The 22,700-nt window shown below is 36.9% G+C and overlaps 1 protein-coding gene across 2 annotated transcripts in view; it reads left to right on the plus strand.

Annotated features, from left to right (window-relative positions):
* TMEM245 (transmembrane protein 245) overlaps positions 1–22,700 on the plus strand; it is a 93,118-nt gene that overhangs the window by 1,589 nt on the left and 68,829 nt on the right. For both annotated transcript variants that reach the window (XM_073226490.1, XM_073226495.1), the window contains exons 2-3: positions 6,378–6,495; positions 8,082–8,183. In XM_073226490.1, coding sequence (XP_073082591.1) covers positions 6,378–6,495; positions 8,082–8,183 — 220 coding nt within the window. The remainder of the gene's footprint in view (positions 1–6,377; positions 6,496–8,081; positions 8,184–22,700) is intronic.

A 22,700-nucleotide genomic window follows, 5' to 3' on the forward strand; every position in this document is an offset into this window, starting at 1 on the left:
CACCGTTTAAAAATAATTTTATTCATTTTTGTCAGTATTCGGTGAACCTTTACATAAAGTTGCAAAATAACTTATCTGTCAAGCAGGGTTTTGATTTGCCCACGTTATTGGTAGAGTGCTGATTTATCCCAGAACTCCTTTCTCCTCTTCTTCTATCAATAAACCTGTCCAAGTGAAAAGGTGACGGAGCATATAGTTAGGTACTGGGCTTTGTGAGGGATTTAAAAGGAATAAGATGCAGGCTGTGTCTTCAAGGTGCATATAATTGTATGTGAGCCTATTCTCATGGAAATGACAGACATGCAAATAAATTAATTACCTACCAACTATGGGCCAGCAAGGTATTGGGGAGCACCTCTATAATGTTGGGATGCTGCCTGTGTGTGCTAATGCTAGGTGATCAGACAGAAGCCTTGGCTTCCAAAAAGCCTGGTCTGTTTGAATTGTGGTAGGAAGGAGGGATATGGAATGACCTTTCAACTCCTGGAGCTTGCTGGATTGGTTAGGTGGTAGTGATGCTAGAATTTATCCACTTTTTACTGCCGGATGCCTGCCACTCTTCAGAAGAGGCTTTTGAGGCCCAGAAAATGTGACTGTTCCAGGGTCACATAGCTTGTGAACAAATATGCAATTCACAGTTGTGGGGTATGCAGTTTCTCCTTTACCATGTTGTTTCTCAATCCAATTAAATTGAACTTATATAGAAGGCAGAATCTATATGCTGCTAAGAAATATAAATACAGTGACATGATTCCTAATCTCAAGAAATTCAATCTTGTTAAAGTCGGACATCTGTAGTTTTTGCTAATGTTTTTGACTGTTGATACTGTAATTTAGTGTACATTACTGTAGGCAAGACCAGGTAGCATATCCACCAAAATGTAGGAAATTAGAAAATAAAGGTCTAATATATATGAATAATGTATTTTCATATGAGGGTAAGATGATGGGTAAATTGCCTTAATCTGATTAGTGGAAAGCATAGCATTTCTGCCTGTTATTCTTAGTGAAAAGAGATGAGATGAGTGCTTTTGAAGAATGCTCACATCTCAGTGTATGTAGCTTTGAATACTTTTTATTGAAGGTAAACCCTCATTTCTGTATGGGTTGTGGATGAGCAGAAGAGCCAATACATTAGACTAGAAGTGGGAAGGAAGGTCAAGCCAATGAGTCATTTTTAAAAGGCTTGAAACTCACCTTTTTGGCTAAAGTGTTGGGGGAAGGGAAAAGAGGTTTAAAAAGAAATTGCAGGAGGGATGCTGTGAGTTAATAGGAGTAGTAGTGGTAGAGGGGTAAATTCAAAGAGCAGGTCCCCCAGGTTGATCTGAGTTAGAAACAAGGTTTGCAGTTGTGTTTTTTTTGAATCAGCACTTGTGGTGGGTGGTTGGATGGGGGTGAGGTGCTCCTGGGAAGCAGAAACCTGAAGTTCTCAACTCTCAACCAAAAGTGCTGATTAATACCTGACTTGACATGAAAGTAGGTCATGTGACTGGGCAAGGAACAGTAGACTTTTCTATCTGCTGTTTTGCTTTTGTGAGCCCAAGCAGCAGTTGCTTCTTACAGAAAGAGTATTCTTTCTACACAGCTTGTACATTTGAGCCTTCTGCTGAAGAGAGGTAGAGGTGGGAGGGACAGAGAGAAGAGTTACATTTAAGCAAATTTACATTTTGGAGAGCTGACAGTTCATACATTTAAGATCCAACTGCTGAACACCATGTGCCAGGCACTGGATTAGGTGCTTTTGTACCTGTTAATTCATTCTCACAACAATCCTGTGGAGTTGGAGGGATTTCATAGGTGAGAAGACTGATTTCAAGATTGATCTGTTCTTTCTGTCAAGAAGTGGTATTCAGATCTGTCAGCAATTTAAGCTCCTTTGTCATCAAAACTCTTTGTAGTAACCTTGACAAGGATTTTAAAAAAGTTTTTCCCAATGGGTTGCGTTAAAATTTTTTTTAGTTTATTTTTTTTTAATGTAAATGGATTTTAGTAATTAGGAAAAAACTAGAATAATATCAGGATTGGGCTAAACTACACATGTTCCCTCAGAGATGCCTAGATTATCATCATCTAGAAACCTTAGTCATCTCTTTTCTTCTCTTTTTGTTCAGTTATTTACAAATTCTGTCCAGTTTTCCATTGTCTTCAGTACCTGTATTTTCCTTTGTTACCACTTGATCTTCCAGTTCAGTTCCTCTCATGTGGGTCACTCCAGTCTCCTAACACTCCATCCTGCTTACATGTGAAAGGCTTATCATTTATTGTATGAACAATTCTTTTAAATAGTTTCAAATATGTTAGAATAATGTACTGACTTAGTAAATTATTTCTAAACATGTAAAAAGAAATCATCTGTTGCACCAAGCTGACACGTGACTCAGCCCTTGGGGTCCTTGGCATGGTATAGTGTTGTCAAGATAAAACTAAAAAGTTAATGGTGCTTCCTCTGACTCTGCCATTTTTCTTTGCTCTTTTTGATCTTCCTCTCCTTGTTCAGATTTGTTAGAAAATTTGAAGACCATTTACAGTTTCTGCAGTAGTAATAGATTTGTTTTCTACATGGTCTCTGATCCCACTGTTGCCATTTTACTTTATAAAGAAGCGTGAGGTGGAAAGAATAGTGGCTGAAAGATGAGAAGACTAAATTCTAAATGGAGCTCCGTCATAGGCCTCTTCTCTGGGCTACGCAACCCCAGCTCTAGGGAGTATGGGCTTGGCTTGGACAATTTCTAAGGTTCCTTGATGTTCAGTTTTACAGATACCAAGAGTTTGGCAGTTCTTTCCAAAAGACTCTTAGAAGGTGACGTTAGTCAGCCAACCAGGCCTACTCTATTCCACTTCTGAACACTTTCTAGGTGTGTTTTGCATGCCTGGCAATGGTAAGGACGGTTTCCAGTGTTTAAGGTCTTTTTCAGTGGAAGACTTAGATTTATAAAAGATTCTTGACTCTATATTATAGCCACACCACAGAGATAAGAATTTTCGAATTAAAATAAAGCTGTTCTAAAGGAGAATGCAGCATTTGAAGTGTTGTTGTCCAGTGGACTGGTTAGGGCTGGGGCTCCCTAACTTGGGAAGTTCTCTCTGTAAAAGACTTAGGGAATTTTTTTTTTTTTTTGGTGTCATTAATCTACAATTACATGAGGAATATTATGTTTACTAGGCTCCCCCCTTCACCAAGTCCCCCCCACAAATCCCATTTCAGTTGCTGTCCATCAGCCTAGTAAGATGCTGTAGAATCACTACTTGTCTTCTCTGTGTTGCACAGCCCTCCCTGTGCTCCCCAACATTATACATGCTAATCGTAATCCCTTAGAGAACTATTTTGCAAAAACATGCAACAGAAGCAAGCCATGTTTTTCCAGCTAATGCCTAGATGACAATAAATAAAGCAGGGACACAGTCTAAAAGGCAAACTTCATTTATGTTTTATACATTTAATATTATATTTAATCAGAAAAGTTTATGTGGTTAATAAGGTAAAGGAAACGGTGATTTTTTTTGTTAGTTTGCTTTACTTGTAATGCTAAATAAGTGTTGCCAGTTTTCATGCAGTTTTATATAGTACTTAGCACACATTGGTACTTTAAAAGAAATACTGAGTGTATATTTTGTAAAGGACTTGTTTTAAATAACTGAAGATTGGGAAAGTATGCCCTCCTGTATGTAAACTGTGACTCACTGATTTATGGCTTGAAGAAAATTCACACTTGAACAGATTGGCTCAGAGGCTAAATATCTCTCTTAGCGAAAGAAATAAACGCTTAACAGCATACTTTTAGGAATCCATACTGGAGATTATGTATGAAATTTGAAGTGCAGTTTTATTTTCAGTAACTTATTTTAAAGAATATTTGGTGATTTAAAAAACTGACTCAGGTAAACATGCTTTTTATATTAAAAACAGTTTAAGCAGCAAAGAAGTTCATATGGGAAAAGTGAATTGTCTCTTTTCTCTGCCACCTTTCCCACTGTATACATGTAACTGTTGGTGTTTATGAATTGTCTTTAAATTTATTTCTGTGCATATGTGGACATACAGAACTTTTGTTTTTTAAAATAGAAATGGCATAACATACATAAATTTCTGTATTTTGCCCTTTCACTTGTAATTGTATTGTGGATGTCATTCCTTGTTAGCATTTATAGATACACTTATTTCTTTTCTATAGTATAGAAACTTTTTTTTCTAGATGCGTTTTAGAAATTGTTCCTAACAGATTATTTTAGCTTTGAATTTGTATTAGGATAATCTGATAAACATTCTTAAACATTGGTAATTGTATAATTATAATGGTAATACAAACTCTAAAGTGTTTTTAATAAATGGTCATACCTTTTGAACTAATAATATTTTGTGAATCTTTTCTGAAGAAGCACTTAAGAATACTGAAAAAAAAAATCCGTAAGCCTGAAGAGTTTTTTTTTTTAAGTTAAAAACATTACTATTTATGAAGATGATAATATTCTTAGGAGAAGATTCAGTACTTGAAGAAAAGCACAAAGCAGCAGATTACCCCCTGAATCCATCCAGAGATAATATTTTTTAAATATTTTGGTGAATATATTTTCACCATTATAAATTTGCACATGCATAAATTTATGCTGTGTTGTTTAATGTAGATATTCATCATGCCTTTTGCAAGTCTGAATAATTCCATTTTTGGAAATACCATATTGAAGGTAATATCATTAGTCCCCTATAAAGTGACATTTAAGTCGTTATAAATTTTGTTACATTTTAAATTGCCACAGTGATTATTTCTCTATCTATCTGCACAGTGTGGAGTGCTTTTGTAAATGAAATTCCTGGAAGTGGAATTGGGGAGTATATTTAACCGGCAATGATTTTAAACTGAAGAGATTAGCTGGGAGTTTTCAGGTTTACTTGGTGAAATGCATGCTTCTCTTTAGAACACGAGTTTCCCTTAAAAATCTGAAGTATGCAGTCTCATATTTTTCTCCCTGCAGTTGTACTAATTCCATATAAGTCCACATAAGAAATGAAACTTGGAAATTAGTTTAAAAGTATCATAGGCTTAAAAATCTGAGAGTATTATGTACCTCTTGCAATCCTCTAGTTCACCTCTTACTGAGGCAGACTCTCCTGCTTTGTCATCCTTGACTTCTGGTCATCTTTTGCTCATTTTTAGAGATGGTAGCTTACTCTATTTTTAGACAGCTATAGTTTTAGACTATATAATTTAGTCTAATGTAGTATAGTTTAATGGTTGCATAACATTTTATTGAGTGAATCATCCCTGGTTAACCATTTCCCAGTTGTTGAACTTTTTTCACTCTTCTAAATTATACCCTGATAAGCTTCTTTATACTTAAGCCTTTTTCAGAATTTATTATTATTTAGTGAGGTTCCAAAGCTGAATTCTCAACTCAGAAGCTATAAACATTTTTAAGAACTGAAGACTAATTTTATTGATATGACCAAAATAAAGTAGGAGGTAGTATTTTTCTGGCTTTTGTCATAATTGTATTAGTTCCTTTTTCTTTATTCTCTGAATTACAAATTTTTTTGTTACAATTTGCTCTAAATTTTTTTGTTATACTTTGCTCTTTTTTTTTTCTCAAGGTTCACATTATTTTAACAAGTTTTTGGTGCTCACATTTGTTCTGGATTATGTATCCCTGCCATCTTTTGTAAGTGATATTTGAAAAATTTTTTCTATGTAAGCTGTGCTGATACTTCGGAAGTTTTAGTGTCGGGACTACTGAGGAGGGAACTCTGGCTGATTCTGTTCTCAAGTCTTGCTGTTTCTTCTAATGATACTTTTTTCAGCTACACTTCAACTGTGCATATTACTCTGGACTAGGTTCTAGCCATCTGAAACCTAGATTATTTCAGGCTGCCTTCTTTTCAGCTTTTAAAAAATTCATTTCATGGTGATGGGCATAGTTCATAGACTGTAACGGAGTTTTTAAACTGATCCTTTTCAGGAAGCTTTCCATGTTCTTTTTTTTCCTTTTCTAAACATTGATCTATAGAAAAAACATTAAGAATTCCACAAGATTAATTTCTTAATTTAAGTCCATGGCTTAAAAATTGAATCTTTTATTTTAGGTGTCTTTATGCATATGACAGTTTTTGAAACTTTAACATACCTTAAATTAAAACTATAGTTATGTGTTATTAAAAATATTTAAACTCCACTACATGGGATTTCAAATGCCTGTTTATTTCAAAATTTGGTTTATCTAAACAGAAGAGGAAAATCTATACACAATCATTTTAGCACCATCAATCTTCATCTTATCTGTGTTGTATCTCTCATGAGATATAGATGCTGGAAAATTTTTTATAATTGTATGCTATTTTCATGTGTATATATTTTACAACTGTGTCTATATTTCATTTATTTAAGATCTGGACGTTGGTAGTTGGCTATGTGTTGACTGTTTCATTCAAGTGGAATGCAAGCACTGAACGCTACTTGAGAGCAATTTCAATTCCTGTCTGGATTATATTGCTTTTTCATTTAGGTGGGTCCCTTTTTCTAAGAAAGTCTAGCTAAGGTCAGCAGAGGCTGACACTGAATCAAAGTGCATTTTTTGTATATTATATGTTGCATTTAAAATTCTTTGAAATGATCTTTAGGAAATCAAAGATCATTTTGATTTACTTTTGTACTGCTTTAATCATTTGTACTGCTTTAATCTTTAATGAAACTGTTATGCTTTAAAATGGTTATCTTTTAGATCTGTTGAATGTTCATTTTCAAAAAGGTCTTTTGAAAATAAAAAGTATATTAAAGTATACTTTCTAACTCTTATAAAATATCTTATACTTTTTATATCTTAAAAAGTAGAGCACACTTGGAATATCTTGGCCATTTCTAAGTGTCAGACTTGAGGAGACAGTCAAGGAAGATAAGAGGTGCTCACAATCATGTGTGAGAAACAGTTACAGGAACCAGGGGTATTTACTCAGGATAAGAGAAGGAGATGGGGCTACAAGGGTGAGGATGGGATAAGGAGGATATAAATATGGAAGTATGTTTCATGTATTTGAAGGATCGTCCTGTGAAAGTGATTTAAACAGATCTCTAGCCACGAGCGAGAAACGTCAGAGCAAGTAGCGGCAGGGAGACAAAAATCTGTTCAAGGACGGTCAGTGTCAGAGCTGCTCCAATGAGTTCCCTGTTATGGGAGACTCTTCACTGTTAGCTGAGTGGCTGCTAGGATGCTGTAGAGTGATTTTTCAGGGACTCTCTTGTCTCCAAATCTTGTCTATGGAAACATTAAGTTCTAATTTAAAAAAGAAAATTCAGTAACCCAGAGCAGTACGTGATCTATTTAAAGTAGTTTTTAGAGCTTCTTACTGTTACAAATAAAATAAAATCCAGAGTTGACTGAAAATATGTCTTTACTTAGAGTCTGATGTGGAACCAAGTATTTGCTTGCTGACTGGGAATGTTAAAAGACTTTATCAGCAAGATCTTCTAATGTCTGATGTGACTCATTTTAAATTGGGGGAAGGTAGAAGAGGGAGGCTGGCAGGTATGTCCTTGAGATTCTAGACCTAGTCAGGGAAATGCAGAGATACCTGTGGGTAGGGACCTGATCTTTGGCCTTGTTAGCATTTGTTAGTGTTCTTGTCCTGTTCACTGAGGGTACAAAGGAGCTTTTTGCTGTGTTCTTTTGGGCTATTTCACCCTTTCTTGAGAGAGAGAGTTTACACCCAGTGTTATTTCCAGGAATCCAGTTCAGGTTCCATGACTTTAGGTTCTAAGTCCAATTCAGGTCATTCTGGGTTTAAATGGGGGATTTGAGTTGGGGATGGTCTTAAATTTTGGATGTGCTTCAGAATAGATTCCTCAAGTGATGCAAGCCATTAAAGGTTGGCTGGGACACACTCAGTCCTGTAGACTAGGGGCCTCTGAGAGAAACCCTGAATTGAGGTTTCATCTGTTTGTTTGATGGCCTTTTACAAAGTTCTTTGTCCTGTGAAACAATTTTGTTATTAACATATATGCCAGATTGTTCTGTTAGTGTACTAAACCTAGTTTCTTAAAGACAAGTGCTAGATTTTTATTTCACTAAAAATGTTAACTCTTAATAATTTGCAGCATCCCTGGCTGGCTCATGGAGAATTCCAGTATTCCTGGTTATTGTTTTCCTGATATCTGTGGGCACCCTCTATGAAAAACACAATGGAAAAGACTCTTCTGGTAAGAAATAGGGCATTCTGTTAATACTACTTTTATGAAGTATTTGGGAGCATAGCTTTGTTAAAAATGCTACAATGAAACTGATTTAAATCTGAACAGAAAATAAATCTATTTAAAATATTTTAGGTTGTTAGACTGTGCCTCACCTCCCCCCTCTTTGTTTTGCATTTTTTAATTCAGCTGTAATTCATATAACATAAACCATTAACATTTTAATGTGGCATTTAGTACAGTCACAGTGTTATGCAACCATTACTTCCATCTAGTTCCAAGATGTTTTCATCACCCAAAAGGGAACCTTGTAACCAGTAAGCAGTTAACCATAAACTTAGGTTATTTGAGATCTTTATCTTTTCTTAATATAAGCATTTATCACTATAAACTGCCCTCATGGAACTGATTTTGCATCCCATGAATTTTGGTATGTTGTGTTCCCATTTTCTTTGGCTCAAGATAAGGTTTGATTTCCCTTTTGATTTCTTCTTTGACACATTGGTTAATCAGAAGTGTGTTGTTAACTTCCTACATATTTGAATTATACAGTTTTTTGTTGCTTATGTTTGTGGTATCCTGTCTAACAAACCAGTGCCAAATCCAAGGTCATGAATATTTAACCCTATTGAGCTTGTATCCTACAACTTTGCTGAATTTGTTTATTGGCTTTAATAGTTTTTTTCTGTGGTTTCCTTAGGATTTTGCATATGTAAGACCTGCAAATAGAGAACTTTACTTCTTTCTAATCTGGATGCTGTTTATCCCTTTTTCTTGCCTGATTGCTCTGGCTAGAACTTCCAGTATAATGTTGAATACACCATGTTCTTTTAAGTTACTTTTGAGGTACTCTGGTTGCAAGTGACCTATACCCACAGTTTGTTAAAGATGAGGTTTCTAATGAGTTGTAAGGGGAGGTGGGCAAGTGGTCAGATATAGGAATGGTCCTCAGATCATCAGACTGGACTACAGTTATCCAGCCATTCAAACAGCTGTGAGTGAAGAGGAAATCTGAAGGCACACAGTTTCTAGAGTGACTCATATATGTTCTTTGCTTCTTTCTGATGTTTATACATAAACCAAAAGACTAAATTACTAGTTGCAACATATTTTTAAAAGAAAAAAATTAATTTCTCAAGTAAGTTTGTTATAGTTGAGGTAGAAAATGCAGAGAAACAAACAAAAAATCACTCAAAATCCCACTGCCTACCAAAATGAAGGCTTCTATGGCTTCAGACTTCTTAAAACACAAGAAACCTGGATCATAGTGAACATTCTCTTTTGTAACTTGCATTTTAAACTCAATTATGTCATGAGCTCCTTTCAGTGTCAATGTACTTCTGCAAAATTGTTTTTATCAACCTCATTTTATGCTAATCACAGGGCTATTTGTGGTACTCTGATGTATTTGTACAGCTACCTATGGAAGTTTTTAAAAATTAAGTTGCTTTTTGTTATTTGTAAGTAAATAATGTTTGACAATTGTAAGAAATCTTTTGTTCATAAATACTTAGAATTTAAAAACAACTACCTGAAACAAAGAAACTTTAATTACTTTTATCTCTCTGACAGTGGAAAATAGGATTTTATTTTATTTATTTTTTTATTAATTTTTTATTTTTTGGTATAATTAATCTACTGTTACATGAGGAACATTATGTTTACTAGACTTCCCCCCATCACCAAGTCCCCCCCACACAAACCCCATTACAGTCACTATCTATCAGCATAATAAGATGCTGTAGAATCACTACTTGTCTTCTCTGTGTTGCAGAGCCCTCCCCATGGCCCCCTCCGACATTGTACATGCTATATAGGCTATTTGTAATGCCCCTGGAAAGTTTTTATTTTTTTTTGCGTTCGTAGGGTTCTTTTTACTATGTTTCTGTTTTGGGGTACCACATATCACATATCTGTCCAGATTGATAAAGCTTTTTTTTTTTTTTTTTTTTTTTTTTTTTGAGAGGGCATCTCATATTGATCAAATGGTTGTTAACAACAATAAAATTCTATATAGGGGAGTCAATGCTCAATGCACAATCATTAATCCATCTCAAGCCTAATTCTTGTCAATCTCCAATCTTCTGAAGCATAACGAACAAGTTCTTACATGGTGAACAAATTCTTACATAGTGAATAAGTTCTTACATGGTGAACAGTACAAGGGCAGTCATCACAGAAACTTTCAGTTTTGATCACGCATTATGAACTATAAACAATCAGGTCAAATATGAATATTCGTTTGATTTTTATACTTGATTTATATGTGGATCCCACATTTCTCCCTTTATTATTATTATTATTTTTATTTTTAATAAAATGCTGAAGTGGTAGGTAGATGCAAGATAAAGGTAGAAAACATAGTTTAGTGTTGTAAGAGAGCAATTGTAGATGATCAGGTGTGTGCCTGTAGACTATGTGCTAATCCGAGCTAGACAAGGGTACTAAAATATCCACAGATGCAGAAGTTTTCTCTCAAAACAGGGGGAGGGGGGGATGAGGTTCTAAGCTTCACCACTGTTGTTCCCCGATTTCTCACCTGATGGCCCCCCTGTGACTGTGCCTGTCTTAGGTTGTTCCTCCCTTGAGGAATCTTACCTGTCTCTGGCTAACCAGTCATCTTCCGGGGCCATACAGGGAAATGTAAAGTTGGTAAGTGAGAGAGAAGCCATATTGTTTGCAAAGGTTAGCTTTTTACTTCTTTGCAGATTTATGCCCTGTGGCTTCTATGCCCAGCACTTGTCTCGAGGTATCTTTACCACCTGGAGGAATTATGATACTCGGTAAATTCGATATGAGGCACGAATTCTATTTAAGGGTTGTAATTAGGAAGGAAGAAGAAAAGCTATAGAGGTAGCATATGGAAGAAAACATGGGAGGATTGATTATTTCTTTGACATATCTTCTTGTAGAGTACCTTAAGCATGTATAGGTTTTAAACTACTAACTAACTTGCGCACACATATTAACATAATAGGAATACGGTGACATAAACTAAGCAAATCTATAATTACCAGCCAACTCCAGTGAAGCCAAGAAAACCAGTTAGGCACCCTAGGCATTTGTGAAAATTTGTCTATGATATGATGGATATTGTCCAACTATACTTGAACAGTCTGAGAGAAATCAGACAAATTAAAGCAACCCATTTCTGGGATCTGTTCACATCCCATATGTTCTTTTAACCGTAGATAGTCTATAGTCGTAAGATTTTGGAGCGCTACAACTTGCACCCCTCCCAACTAAGATTTTATTTTTTATTTTGCTGTTTTAAGTTTTCTTTGCTCAGCCTGTTTTCCTGTCACAGTTTGTTAGACACTGTGCTTATTTATCAGACCACTAGAAGTCAGCTTCCTATTTGACAACTACTGTAGAAAGCTTGGTTGTTTCCACTTGTACCTTTGGTTAGCATTATCTCCTTTTCCCCCCTTTCTCCAAATAGTAGTGATTCAAATAACTCTGCTTATCTCTCACTCTTTACCCCAGGACAGTTTACCTCTTATTTACTTATTTATTTATTTTTATTTGACATATAGCACTATATTTCAAGTGTACAACATAATGATTCAATATTTGTATATATTGAAATGATTATATGTCTAGTTAATCTTACATAGTTACAAATGTTTTTTTTTCTTGTGACAAGGACTTTAAAGATCTACATTCTTAGCAGCTTTCAAATATGCAGTACAGTGTTTACTATTGTCACCATGCTATACATTATATCCCCATGACTTACTTATTTTATAACTAGAAGTTTGTACCTTTTGACCCCCTTCACCCATTTTGCTCCCCCCTCCAACTTTCTGATCTGGCAACCACACATGTATTCTCTGTAGCTGTGAGCTTGGTTTTGTTGTTTGTTTTTACACAATTCCGCATAAAAGTGAGATCATATGGTACTTGTCTTTCTTTGATTTACTTCACTTGTGTGTCCATCCCTGTTGTTGCAAATGGCAAGTTTTTATCCTTTTTTTCTGAATAATATTCTGTTGTATATATATGTATACACCACGTTTTCTTACCCACTGATGGACAATTAGGTTGTTTCCATTTCTTGAATATTGTAAATAATGCTGCAGTGAACATGGGGGCGTACATACATCTTTTTGAGTTAGTGTTTTTATTTCTTCATGTAAATATCCTCAAGTGAATTTTGGGATCTTGTGGTAATTTTATTTTTAATTTTTTGAGGACAGTTATCTCCTTCTGACTGCTTTTGTCCAAGGCCAAGTAAGTGTTTTGTTGCAAGTATATGATGATGTAAGTCCAAACCAGGGGTTTCAGGTGGGTTTTCTCTTGGGTGTAAATTTTGCCCAGCTTTTGAGGGCAGCCTAGGAAGCTGTGAAGACGAGAATTCTAGGACCAGATTTTGACGTTGGGGAAAAAGATGTTCATGTTTGATTATTATTATGAGCCATTAACCCAGGATAATAGTGTGTGGGCATGCAAGCCAGATTTCTAGTGTTTGTATTTGTATTTGTATTCTAGACTATTACAAGGCAGGAAATCACAGAATAAATGTTGAAAGCAGCTTTGGAAACATTGGTTTTCCTTGTTTCCTTACTCTTATTCCATCCTACTTCAGAATAAATTATTCTTGATGTAGAATTCTTTCATGAATTTCTAGTCTGGATAGTCCTCATCATAAAATAAACTTTAAACATTTTTTTCTGAATTTCTGAATATTTTTTTTCCCCTTGCTCCTTACTCAGCAGTTTTCTCTTAGACCTTGGGAGCTCTTGTGTGGTAATTCCCTGGAACTCCAAGATAATGTAGGGGAACAAATATTGAGTGTCTACCATGCTTTTAAATGTTCTTTCTTAATCCACCAACAAATAAAAAATCCCTAAACCGTGCACAATAGGTATCTCCATTTTGTGGACAAAGACATTTAATTTCAGAGGTTAACTGTCTTGCCCATAATCACACCGGATGACTGGTGGAGCCAAGATTTAAACCCAGCTCCTTGATCTTAAACCCAGCATTCTTTCCCTTCACCAGGCTCTTTGAAGGAGGAGCAGTCATCCTGCAAAAGTACTGACTGCCCACCCCTCTCCCACTCAGTTGTACATGTCTCCTCAGTTCTCCACATTGGTCCTGTTGGCTCACACAACTGCAGGACCTAGCTTCTGTGCCTCCTGGATCCTGGACATCTCATTGACTAGAAACCTGTACCCCAGCTTTGGTGTGTTCCCTAGGCCTGTGAGAAAGAGGAACAGTAGCATTTGTTGTAACAGTAATATGGGAGAGGCCCTGTTAGGCTCTTTAATCATGCTATCTTATTTAAATTTTCTTAGTAGTCCAGTAAGATTGGTATTATACTTATTTTGTAGATGAAAAAACTGAGGTGTAGAGAGCCATTTACTCTGAATATGAGAAGTGCTTGTTCAAAAGCTAGGTGAACAAGCATCAGATGTATCTTTTATAGCTTAGACACCCAGCCTGAGGAAGTATGGGCAAGTACAAGTGGGTCTGTTCCTTTTAACATTGGTAATTGTTTATAAATGATCAGAAATACCTTTGCAGGGAAGGTGTGTAATCATTTTGCGATAACATGCAGTGTGAGTGAACAAGTGTGGTCCAGTTAAGCCTAAATTGGAAAGAGAAAAGGAACAAAATCAATCTCTTTATTATTCATCTCCCACTCCCCAGTTCTGACACTGTCAGTTAAACTGGCCTAGAGAAACTCCTGCTTGTCCGAATCTCAAGCCCTTGTTACTGATCGGTAGTACAATGAAGCGATACTGGAAGCTACTGTGGAGATGTATTTTCCACATTAGTAATGGAAACCGAAGCCTTCTTCAAAGGGAACTTTGCATGCTGGGAGGTTAAACTTGGTATGTAGGGCCTCTTTCCAGTAAGCATCTTTGGATGTATTTATGGGAACAGCCTCTAACCCTGTGGAAGAGAACAAAGTAGAACAAGTATCTCCTTATGTAGACTGGTTTCAAAATAAATTTTTGCTGATTATTAAAAAGTTATTCTGCCCATTTTTGAGTTAACCATATTAACGTATCTGAATATGTGCTGCTGTTTATGTGTCTGACTCTGAATTTCTATCCCCTAGTGTTAGACTGCTAATGTCACTGGCCTGTTTGTTTAGACTTGTGTAGATCCCTGTTGTTTGAGCCTCCACCCAATGCTGGCCCTGGCCCAGGTAGATTGACACTTGAGACCTTGGATGCTCTTTCCTTTTTTGTTTATAATTCTTGGGTTCCAAGATTATGTTCCCTTGTCTGTGTGCCTATTTTTAGCCGGGCTTTTTTTCCAGTACCATGACTCTGCCTAGGTACTCAGTCCTGGCATTCTTCTGTCTAGTTTATCATCTCTCTGCCATAAGTTTTTGCAGTTTTAGAAGTGCAGGAAGATAGCACTAAGATAGAGATTGTTTAAATGCCTATCTTTTGATAAGTAAGAGTAGTTGCCAAATCCTATGTTCATAATTTTCAAATACTCTTTGTTGATTTTCTCTGTGTGCTATTTTTTTTATTCCTGTGTCAGGACGTCTCAGGCACTTAAAATATGCTGAATCATTTGTGTATTATCTAAGTTGATACTGCATAGTTTTCATTGATTTAGCTGTGATGCATAGAATATTTACTGCATAGTTTAGTGACATCAGCAGTGTGGAGAAAGTCTTTAAGCCATAGTTATGAAGGTTTAAGTTACTGGTCTTAAGTTTTCCTCAAGTCTTTCAGTGCCTACTGTATGAAGATATTTTACATAGCTCTGTGGGGAGATGGGAAACTGTGTGCTAAGGGGGTTAGACTTAGGAAAATAGCTATAATATAAAGTAGGAAGGGGATGAGATACAAATACTATAATGAGGTACAAAAACTGTAAGCCTAAGCTTATAGTTTAAACTATGAAAGCCAATAGTTTTGATGCAGAGGATGATGATGATAGCTAACATTTATTCAACAAGTCCTACATTGCAGGTGTTGTTCTAATCATCTTACATGTATTGTTAACTTAATTCTCACATGAGATAGGAATTAATTTAAGCCTTGTTTTACACATGAGACTAAAGTACCTAGATCGTAAGCTTCTTGCTCATGGTAGTTCAACTAGTAGGTAGTAGACCTGGGACTTAAACCGGGGTAATCTTGTTTCCTGACTGTGCTCCCAACCACTGAATTGTACTGCTTCTGTGTGTAGTGAATATGAGACCTTCTGTTCTCCCTCTGCCCCCTCGTGTCTCTCCACACTTCTCATTGCACCCTGTGTTCTGGCCTTACTGGATTTCTTAGAGTTCTTTCAACAGCACACATTGCTTTTTCTTGCCTTTGTGTCTTTGTGTCTGTGTCTGCTCTTTTGTCTTCCTGGAAAACCATTCTACCTTGCCCTCTAAGACACGAGCCTCTCCCTTCCTCCTGGAGATAGACTTGCTCTGTCTTTTTTTTTTTTTTTTTTTTTGAGAGGGCATCTCTCATATTTATTGATCAAATGGTTGTTAACAACAATAAAATTCAGTATAGGGGGGTGAACGCTCAATGTACAATCATTAATCCATCTCAAGCCTAATTCTCGTCAGTCTCCAATCTTCTGAAGCATAACGAACAAGTTCTTACATGGTGAACGAATTCTTACAGAGTGAATAAATTCTTACATGGTGAACAGTACAAGGGCATTCATCACAGAAACTTTCGGTTTTGATCATGCAATATGACCTATAAACCATCAGGTCAAATATGAATATTCATTTCATTTTTGTACTTGATTTATATGTTGATCCCACATTTCTCCTATTATTATTATTATTTTTATTTTTAATAAAATGCTGAAGTGGTAGGTAGATGCAAGATAAAGGTAGAAAACATAGTTTAGTGCTGTAAGAAGGCAAATGTAGATAATCAGATGATCAGGTGTGTGCCTATGGACTAAGTATTAATCCAGGCTAGACAAGGGCAGCAAGACATCCACGGATGCAGAAGATTTCTCTCAAAGCAGGGGGGGTGAGGTTCTGAGCCTCACCTCTGTTGATCCCCAAATTCTCACCTGATGGCCCCCCTGCGACTGTGCCTGTCTTAGGTTGTTCCTCCCTTGAGGAATCTTACCCATCTCTGGCTAACCAGTCATCTTCCAGGGCCATACAGGGAAATGTAAAGTTGGTAAGTGAGAGAGAAGCCATATTGTTTGCAAAGGTTAGCTTTTTACTTCTTTGCAGATTTATGCCCTGTGGCTTCTATGGCCAGCACTTGTCTCGAGGTATCTTTACCACCTGGAGGAATTATGATACTCGGTAAATTCGATATGAGGCACGAATTCTATTTAAGGGTTGTAATTAGGAAGGAAGAAGAAAAGCTATAGATGTAGCATATGAAGGAAACATGGGAGGATTGATTATTTCTTTGACATATCTTCTTGTATAGTACCTTAAGTATGTATGGGTTTTAAACTACTAACTAATTTGCACACACATATTAACATAATAGGAATACGGTGACATAAACAAAGCAAATCTATAATTACCATCCATCTCCAGTGAAGCCAAGAAAACCATTTAGGCACCCTAGGCATTTGTGAAAATTTATCTATGATATGATGGATATTGTCCAACTGTACTTGAACCATCAGACAAATTAAAGCAGCCCATTTTTGGGATCTGTTCACATCCCATATGTTCTTTTAACCATAGATAGTCTATAGTCATGAGATTTTGGAGTGCTACAACTTGCACCCCTCCCAACTCCTGGTTGAGTTCCAACAGTACAGATCCGGTCAAATTCGTTGTCTCACTGTATGCACATGCCAGCCTAGACATCTCCCTCCTCATTCCTATGGCAAGTCCAGGAGACGGTGGGCTGGATGCAGCCACAACCGCAGCATCGTCCGGATCCCTGTGGAGGCTTTTTGATGATCATCCCCCGGCACGAGTCCTCCAGAGAGTGCTGATGCCAGAAGCTCCTCCTCATATCGTATCTTAGTTCATTTTCTGGGTATCCAAGCTAGGCCTTGATCTTCTGCATAGAAACAAACAGACCCTTTGCCCACACTTTGACATGCCCTCTATACCACTGTGCAGAACTCATTGGAGGTCAGCACACAGTAACTGCTTTCTTTTTTTTTTTTTTTTTAATTAAGAGAAAACAATATTATCAGAAAAGAGTACCTCCATAGCTGATCATCTGACACCCTTTAAGTGATCAACATTAAGGATATTTAAAGCATGCGTTGATCTTTGATTTACCAATAGTTTTATCCTGTTAAGGAGTAATCCCCCTTTTCTTTCTTTCTTTCTTTTTTTTTTTTTTTTTTAATTTTTAATCTACACTTACATGAAGAATACTATGTTTACTATGCTCTCCCCTATATCAGGTCACCCCTAACAACCACATTACGGTTACTGTCCCTCAGCTTAGCAAAATGTTGTAGAGTCACTACTTGTCCTCTCTGTGTTGTGCAGCCCACCCTCCCCTTTCTCCCTTCCCCCATGCATGCTAATCTTAATACCCCCCTTCTTCTTCCCCCCCCTTATCCCTCCCTGCCCACCCATCCTCCCCAGTTCCTTTCCCTTTGGTACCTGTTAGTCCATTTTTGGGTTCTGTAATTCTGCTGCTGTTTTGTTCCTTCAGTTTTTCCTTTGTTCCTATACTCCTCAGATGAGTGAAATCATTTGGTATTTCTCTTTCTCCGCTTGGCTTATTTCACTGAGCATAATACTCTCCAGCTCCATCCATGTTGCTGCAAATGGTTGAATTTTTCCACTTCTTATGGCTGAGTAGTATTCCATTGTGTATATGTACCACATCTTCTTTATCCATTCATCTACTGATGGACATTTAGGTTGCTTCCAATTCTTGGCTATTGTAAATAGTGCTGCGATAAACATAGGAGTGCATCTGTCTTTCTCAAACTTGATTGCTGCGTTCTTAGGGTAAATTCCTAGGAGTGGAATTCCTGGGTCAAATGGTAGGTCTGTTTTGAGCATTTTGATGCACCTCCATACTGCTTTCCACAATGGTTGAACTAATTTACATTCCCACCAGCAGTGTAGGAGGGTTCCCCTTTCTCCACAGCCTCGCCAACATTTGTTGTTGTTTGTCTTTTGGATGGCAGCTATCCTTACTGGTGTGAGGTGATACCTCATTGTAGTTTTAATTTGCATTTCTCTGATAATTAGCGATGTGGAGCATCTTTTCATGTGTCTCTTGGCCATCTGTATTTCTTTTTTGGAGAACTGTCTGTTCAGTTCCTCTGCCCATTTTTTAATTGGGTTATTTGTTTTTTGTTTGTTGAGGCGTGTGAGCTCTTTATATATTCTGGACGTCAAGCCTTTATCGGATCTGTCATTTTCAAATATATTCTCCCATACTGTAGGGTTCCTTTTTGTTCTATTGATGGTGTCTTTTGCTGTACAGAAGCTTTTCAGCTTAATGTAGTCCCACTTGCTCATTTTTTCTGTTGTTTTCCTTGCCCGGGGAGATATGTTCAAGAAGAGATCACTCATGTTTATGTCTAAGAGGTTTTTGCCTATGTTTTTTTTCAAGAGTTTAATGGTTTCATGACTTACCTTCAGGTCTTTGATCCATTTTGAGTTTACCTTTGTATATGGGGTTAGACAATGGTCCAGTTTCATTCTCCTACATGTAGCTGTCCAGTTTTGCCAGCACCATCTGTTGAAGAGACTGTCATTTTGCCATTGTATGTCCATGGCTCCTTTATCAAATATTAATTGACCATATATGTTTGGGTTAATTTCTGGGGTCTCTAATCTGTTCCACTGGTCTGTGGCTCTGTTCTTGTGCCAGTACCAAATTGTCTTGATTACTATGGCTTTGTAGTAGAGCTTGAAGTTGGGGAGTGAGATCCCCCCTACTTTATTCTTCTTTTTCAGGATTGCTTTGGCTATTCGGGGTCTTTGGTGTTTCCATATGAATTTTTGAATTATTTGTTCCAATTCATTGAAGAATGTTGCTGGTAATTTGAGAGGGATTGCATCAAATCTGTATATTGCTTTGGGCAGGATGGCCATTTTGACGATATTAATTCTTCCTAGCCATGAGCATGGGATGAGTTTCCATTTAATAGTGTCCCCTTTAATTTCTCTTAAGAGTGACTTGTAGTTTTCAGAGTATAAGTCTTTCACTTCTTTGGTTAGGTTTATTCCTAGGTATTTTATTCTTTTTGATGCAATGGTGAATGGAATTGTTTTCCTGATTTCTCTTTCTATTGATTCATTGTTAGTGTATAGGAAAGCTACAGATTTCTGTGTGTTAATTTTGTATCCTGCAACTTTGCTGTATTCTGATATCAGTTCTAGTAGTTTTGGAGTGGAGTCTTTAGGGTTTTTTATGTACAGTATCATATCATCTGCAAATAGTGACAGTTTAACTTCTTTTTTACCAATCTGGATTCCTTGTATTTCTTTGTTTTGTCTGATTGCCGTGGCTAGGACCTCCAGTACTATGTTAAATAACAGTGGGGAGAGTGGGCATCCCTGTCTGGTTCCCGATCTCAGAGGAAACGCTTTCAGCTTCTCGCTGTTCAGTATAATGCTGGCTGTGGGTTTATCATATATGGCCTTTATTATGTTGAGGTACTTGCCTTCTATTCCCATTTTGCTGAGAGTTTTTATCATGAATGGATGTTGAATTTTGTCAAATGCTTTTTCAGCATCTATGGAGATGATCATGTGGTTTTTGTCTTTCTTTTTGTTGATGTGGTGGATGATGTTGATGGATTTTCGAATATTGTACCATCCTTGCATCCCTGGGATGAACCCCACTTGGTCATGGTGTATGATCCTTTTGATATACTGTTGAATTCTGTTTGCTAATATTTTATTGAGTATTTTTGCATCTACATTCATCAGGGATATTGGTCTGTAATTTTCTTTTTTGGTGGGGTCTTTGCCTGGTTTTGGTATTAGGGTGATGTTGGCCTCATAGAATGAGTTTGGTAGTATTCCCTCTTCTTCTATTTTGTGGAACACTTTAAGGAGAATGGGTATTATGTCTTCTCTGTGTGTCTGATAAAATTCCGAGGTAAATCCGTCCGGCCCCGGGGTTTTGTTCTTGGGTAGTTTTTTGATTACTGTTTCAATTTCTTTGCTTGTAATTGGTTTGTTTAACTTTTGTGTTTCTTCCTTGGTCAGTCTTGGGAGGTTGTATTTTTCTAGGAAGTTGTCCATTTCTTCTAGGTTTTCCAGCTTGTTGGCATATAGGTTTTCATAGTAGTCTTTAATAATTCTTTATATTTCTGTGGAGTCTGTCGTGATTTTTCCATTCTCATTTTTGGTTATGTTGATTTGTGTTGACTCTCTTTTTCTCTTAATAAGTTGGGCTAGAGGCTTATCTATTTTGTTTATTTTCTCAAAGAACCAGCTCTTGGTTTCGTTGATTTTTGCTATTGTTTTATTCTTCTCAATTTTGTTTATTTCTTCTCTGATCTTTATTATGTCCCTCCTTCTACTGACTTTAGGCCTCCTTTGTTCTTCTTTTTCCAGTTTTAATAATTGTGATGTTAGACTATTCATTTGGGATTGTTCTTCCTTCTTCAAGTGTGCCTGGATTGCTATATACTTTCCTCTTAAGACTGCTTTCGCTGCATCCCACAGAAGTTGGGGCTTAGTGTTGTTGTTGTCATTTGTTTCTATATATTCCTTGATCTCTATTTTGATTTGTTCATAGATCCATTGATTATTTAGTAGCATGTTGTTAAGCCTCCATGTGTTTGTGAGCCTTTTTGTTTTCTTTGTAGAATTTATTTCTACTTTCATACCTTTGTGGTCTGAAAAATTGGTTGGTAGAATTTCAATATTTTGGAATTTACTGAGGCTCTTTTTGTGAGCTAGTATGTGGTCTATTCTGGAGAATGTTCCATGTGCACTTGAGAAGAATGTATATCCTGTTGCTTTTGGATGTAGAGTTTTATAGATGTCTATTAGGTCCATCTGTTCTAGTGTGTTGTTCAGTGCCTGTGTGTCTTTACTTATTTTCTGCCCGGTGGATCTGTCCTTTGGGGTGAGTGGTGTGTTGAAGTCTCCTACAATGAATGCATTGCAGTCTATTTCCCTCTTTAGTTCTGTTAGTATTTGCTTCACATATGCTGGTGCTCCTGTATTGGGTGCATATATATTTAGAATGGTTATATCCTCTTGTTGGACTGAGCCCTTTATCATTATGTAGTGGCCTTCTTTATCTCTTGTTACTTTCTTTGTTTTGAAGTCTATTTTGTCTGATATTAGTACTGCAACCCCTGCTTTCTTCTCACTGTTGTTTGCCTGAAATATGTTTTTCAATCCCTTGACTTTTAGTCTATGCTTATCTTTGGGTTTAAGGTGAGTTTCTTGTAAGCAGCATATAGATGGGTCTTGCTTTTTTATCCATTCTGTTACTCTATGTCTTTTAATTGGTGCATTAAGTCCATTTACATTTAGGGTGACTATTGAGAGATATGTACTTATTGCCATTTCAGGCTTTAGATTCGTGGTTACCAAAGGTTCAAGGTTAGCTTCTTTAGTATCTTACTGCCTAACTTAGCTCGCTTATTGAGCTGTTATATACACTGTCTGGAGATTCTTTTCTTCTCTCCCTTCTTATTCCTCCTCCTCCATTCTTCATATGTTGTGTGTTTTGTTCTGTGCTCTTTTTAGGGGTGCTCCCATCTAGAGCAGTCCCTGTAGGATGCCCTGTAGAGGTGGTTTGTGGGAAGCAAATTCCCTCAGCTTTTGCTTGTCTGGGAATTGTTTAATCCCACCATCATATTTAAATGATAGTCGTGCTGGATACAGTATCCTTGGTTCAAGGCCCTTCTGTTTCATTGCATTAAGTATATCATGCCATTCTCTTCTGGCCTGTAGGGTTTCTGTTGAGAAGTCTGATGTTAGCCTGATGGGTTTTCCTTTATAGGTGACCTTTTTCTCTCTAGCTGCCTTTAAAACTCTTTCCTTGTCCTTGATCCTTGCCATTTTAATTACTATGTGTCTTGGTGTTGTCCTCCTTGGATCCTTTCTGTTGGGGGTTCTGTGTACTTCCATGGTCTGTTCGATTATTTCCTCCCCCAGTTTGGGGAAGTTTTCAGCAATTATTTCTTCAAAGACACTTTCTATCCCTTTTCCTCTTTCTTCTTCTTCTGGTATCCCTATAATACGAATATTATTCCTTTTGGCTTGGTCACATAGTTCTCTTATTGTCGTTTCATTCCTGGAGATCCTTTTATCTCTCTCTATGTCAGCTTCTATACGTTCCTGTTCTCTGGCTTCTATTCCTTCAATGGCCTCTTGCATCTTATCCGTTCTGCTTATAAATCCTTCCAGGGATTGTTTCACTTCTGTGATCTCTTTCCTGACATCTGTGATCTCCTTCCGGACTTCATCCCACTGCTCTTGCATTTTTCTCTGCATCTCATCCCATTGCTCTTGCATTTTTCTCTGCATCTCTGTCAGCATGTTCATGATTTTTATTTTGAATTCTTTTTCAGGAGGACTAGTTAGGTCTTTCTCCTTCTCAGGTGTTGTCTCTGTGATCTTTGTCTGCCTGTAGTTTTGCCTTTTCATGGTGATAGAGATAGTTTGCAGAG

Source organism: Manis javanica, chromosome 2 (assembly GCF_040802235.1).
Source record: "Manis javanica isolate MJ-LG chromosome 2, MJ_LKY, whole genome shotgun sequence".
Classification (NCBI taxonomy): domain Eukaryota; kingdom Metazoa; phylum Chordata; class Mammalia; order Pholidota; family Manidae; genus Manis; species Manis javanica.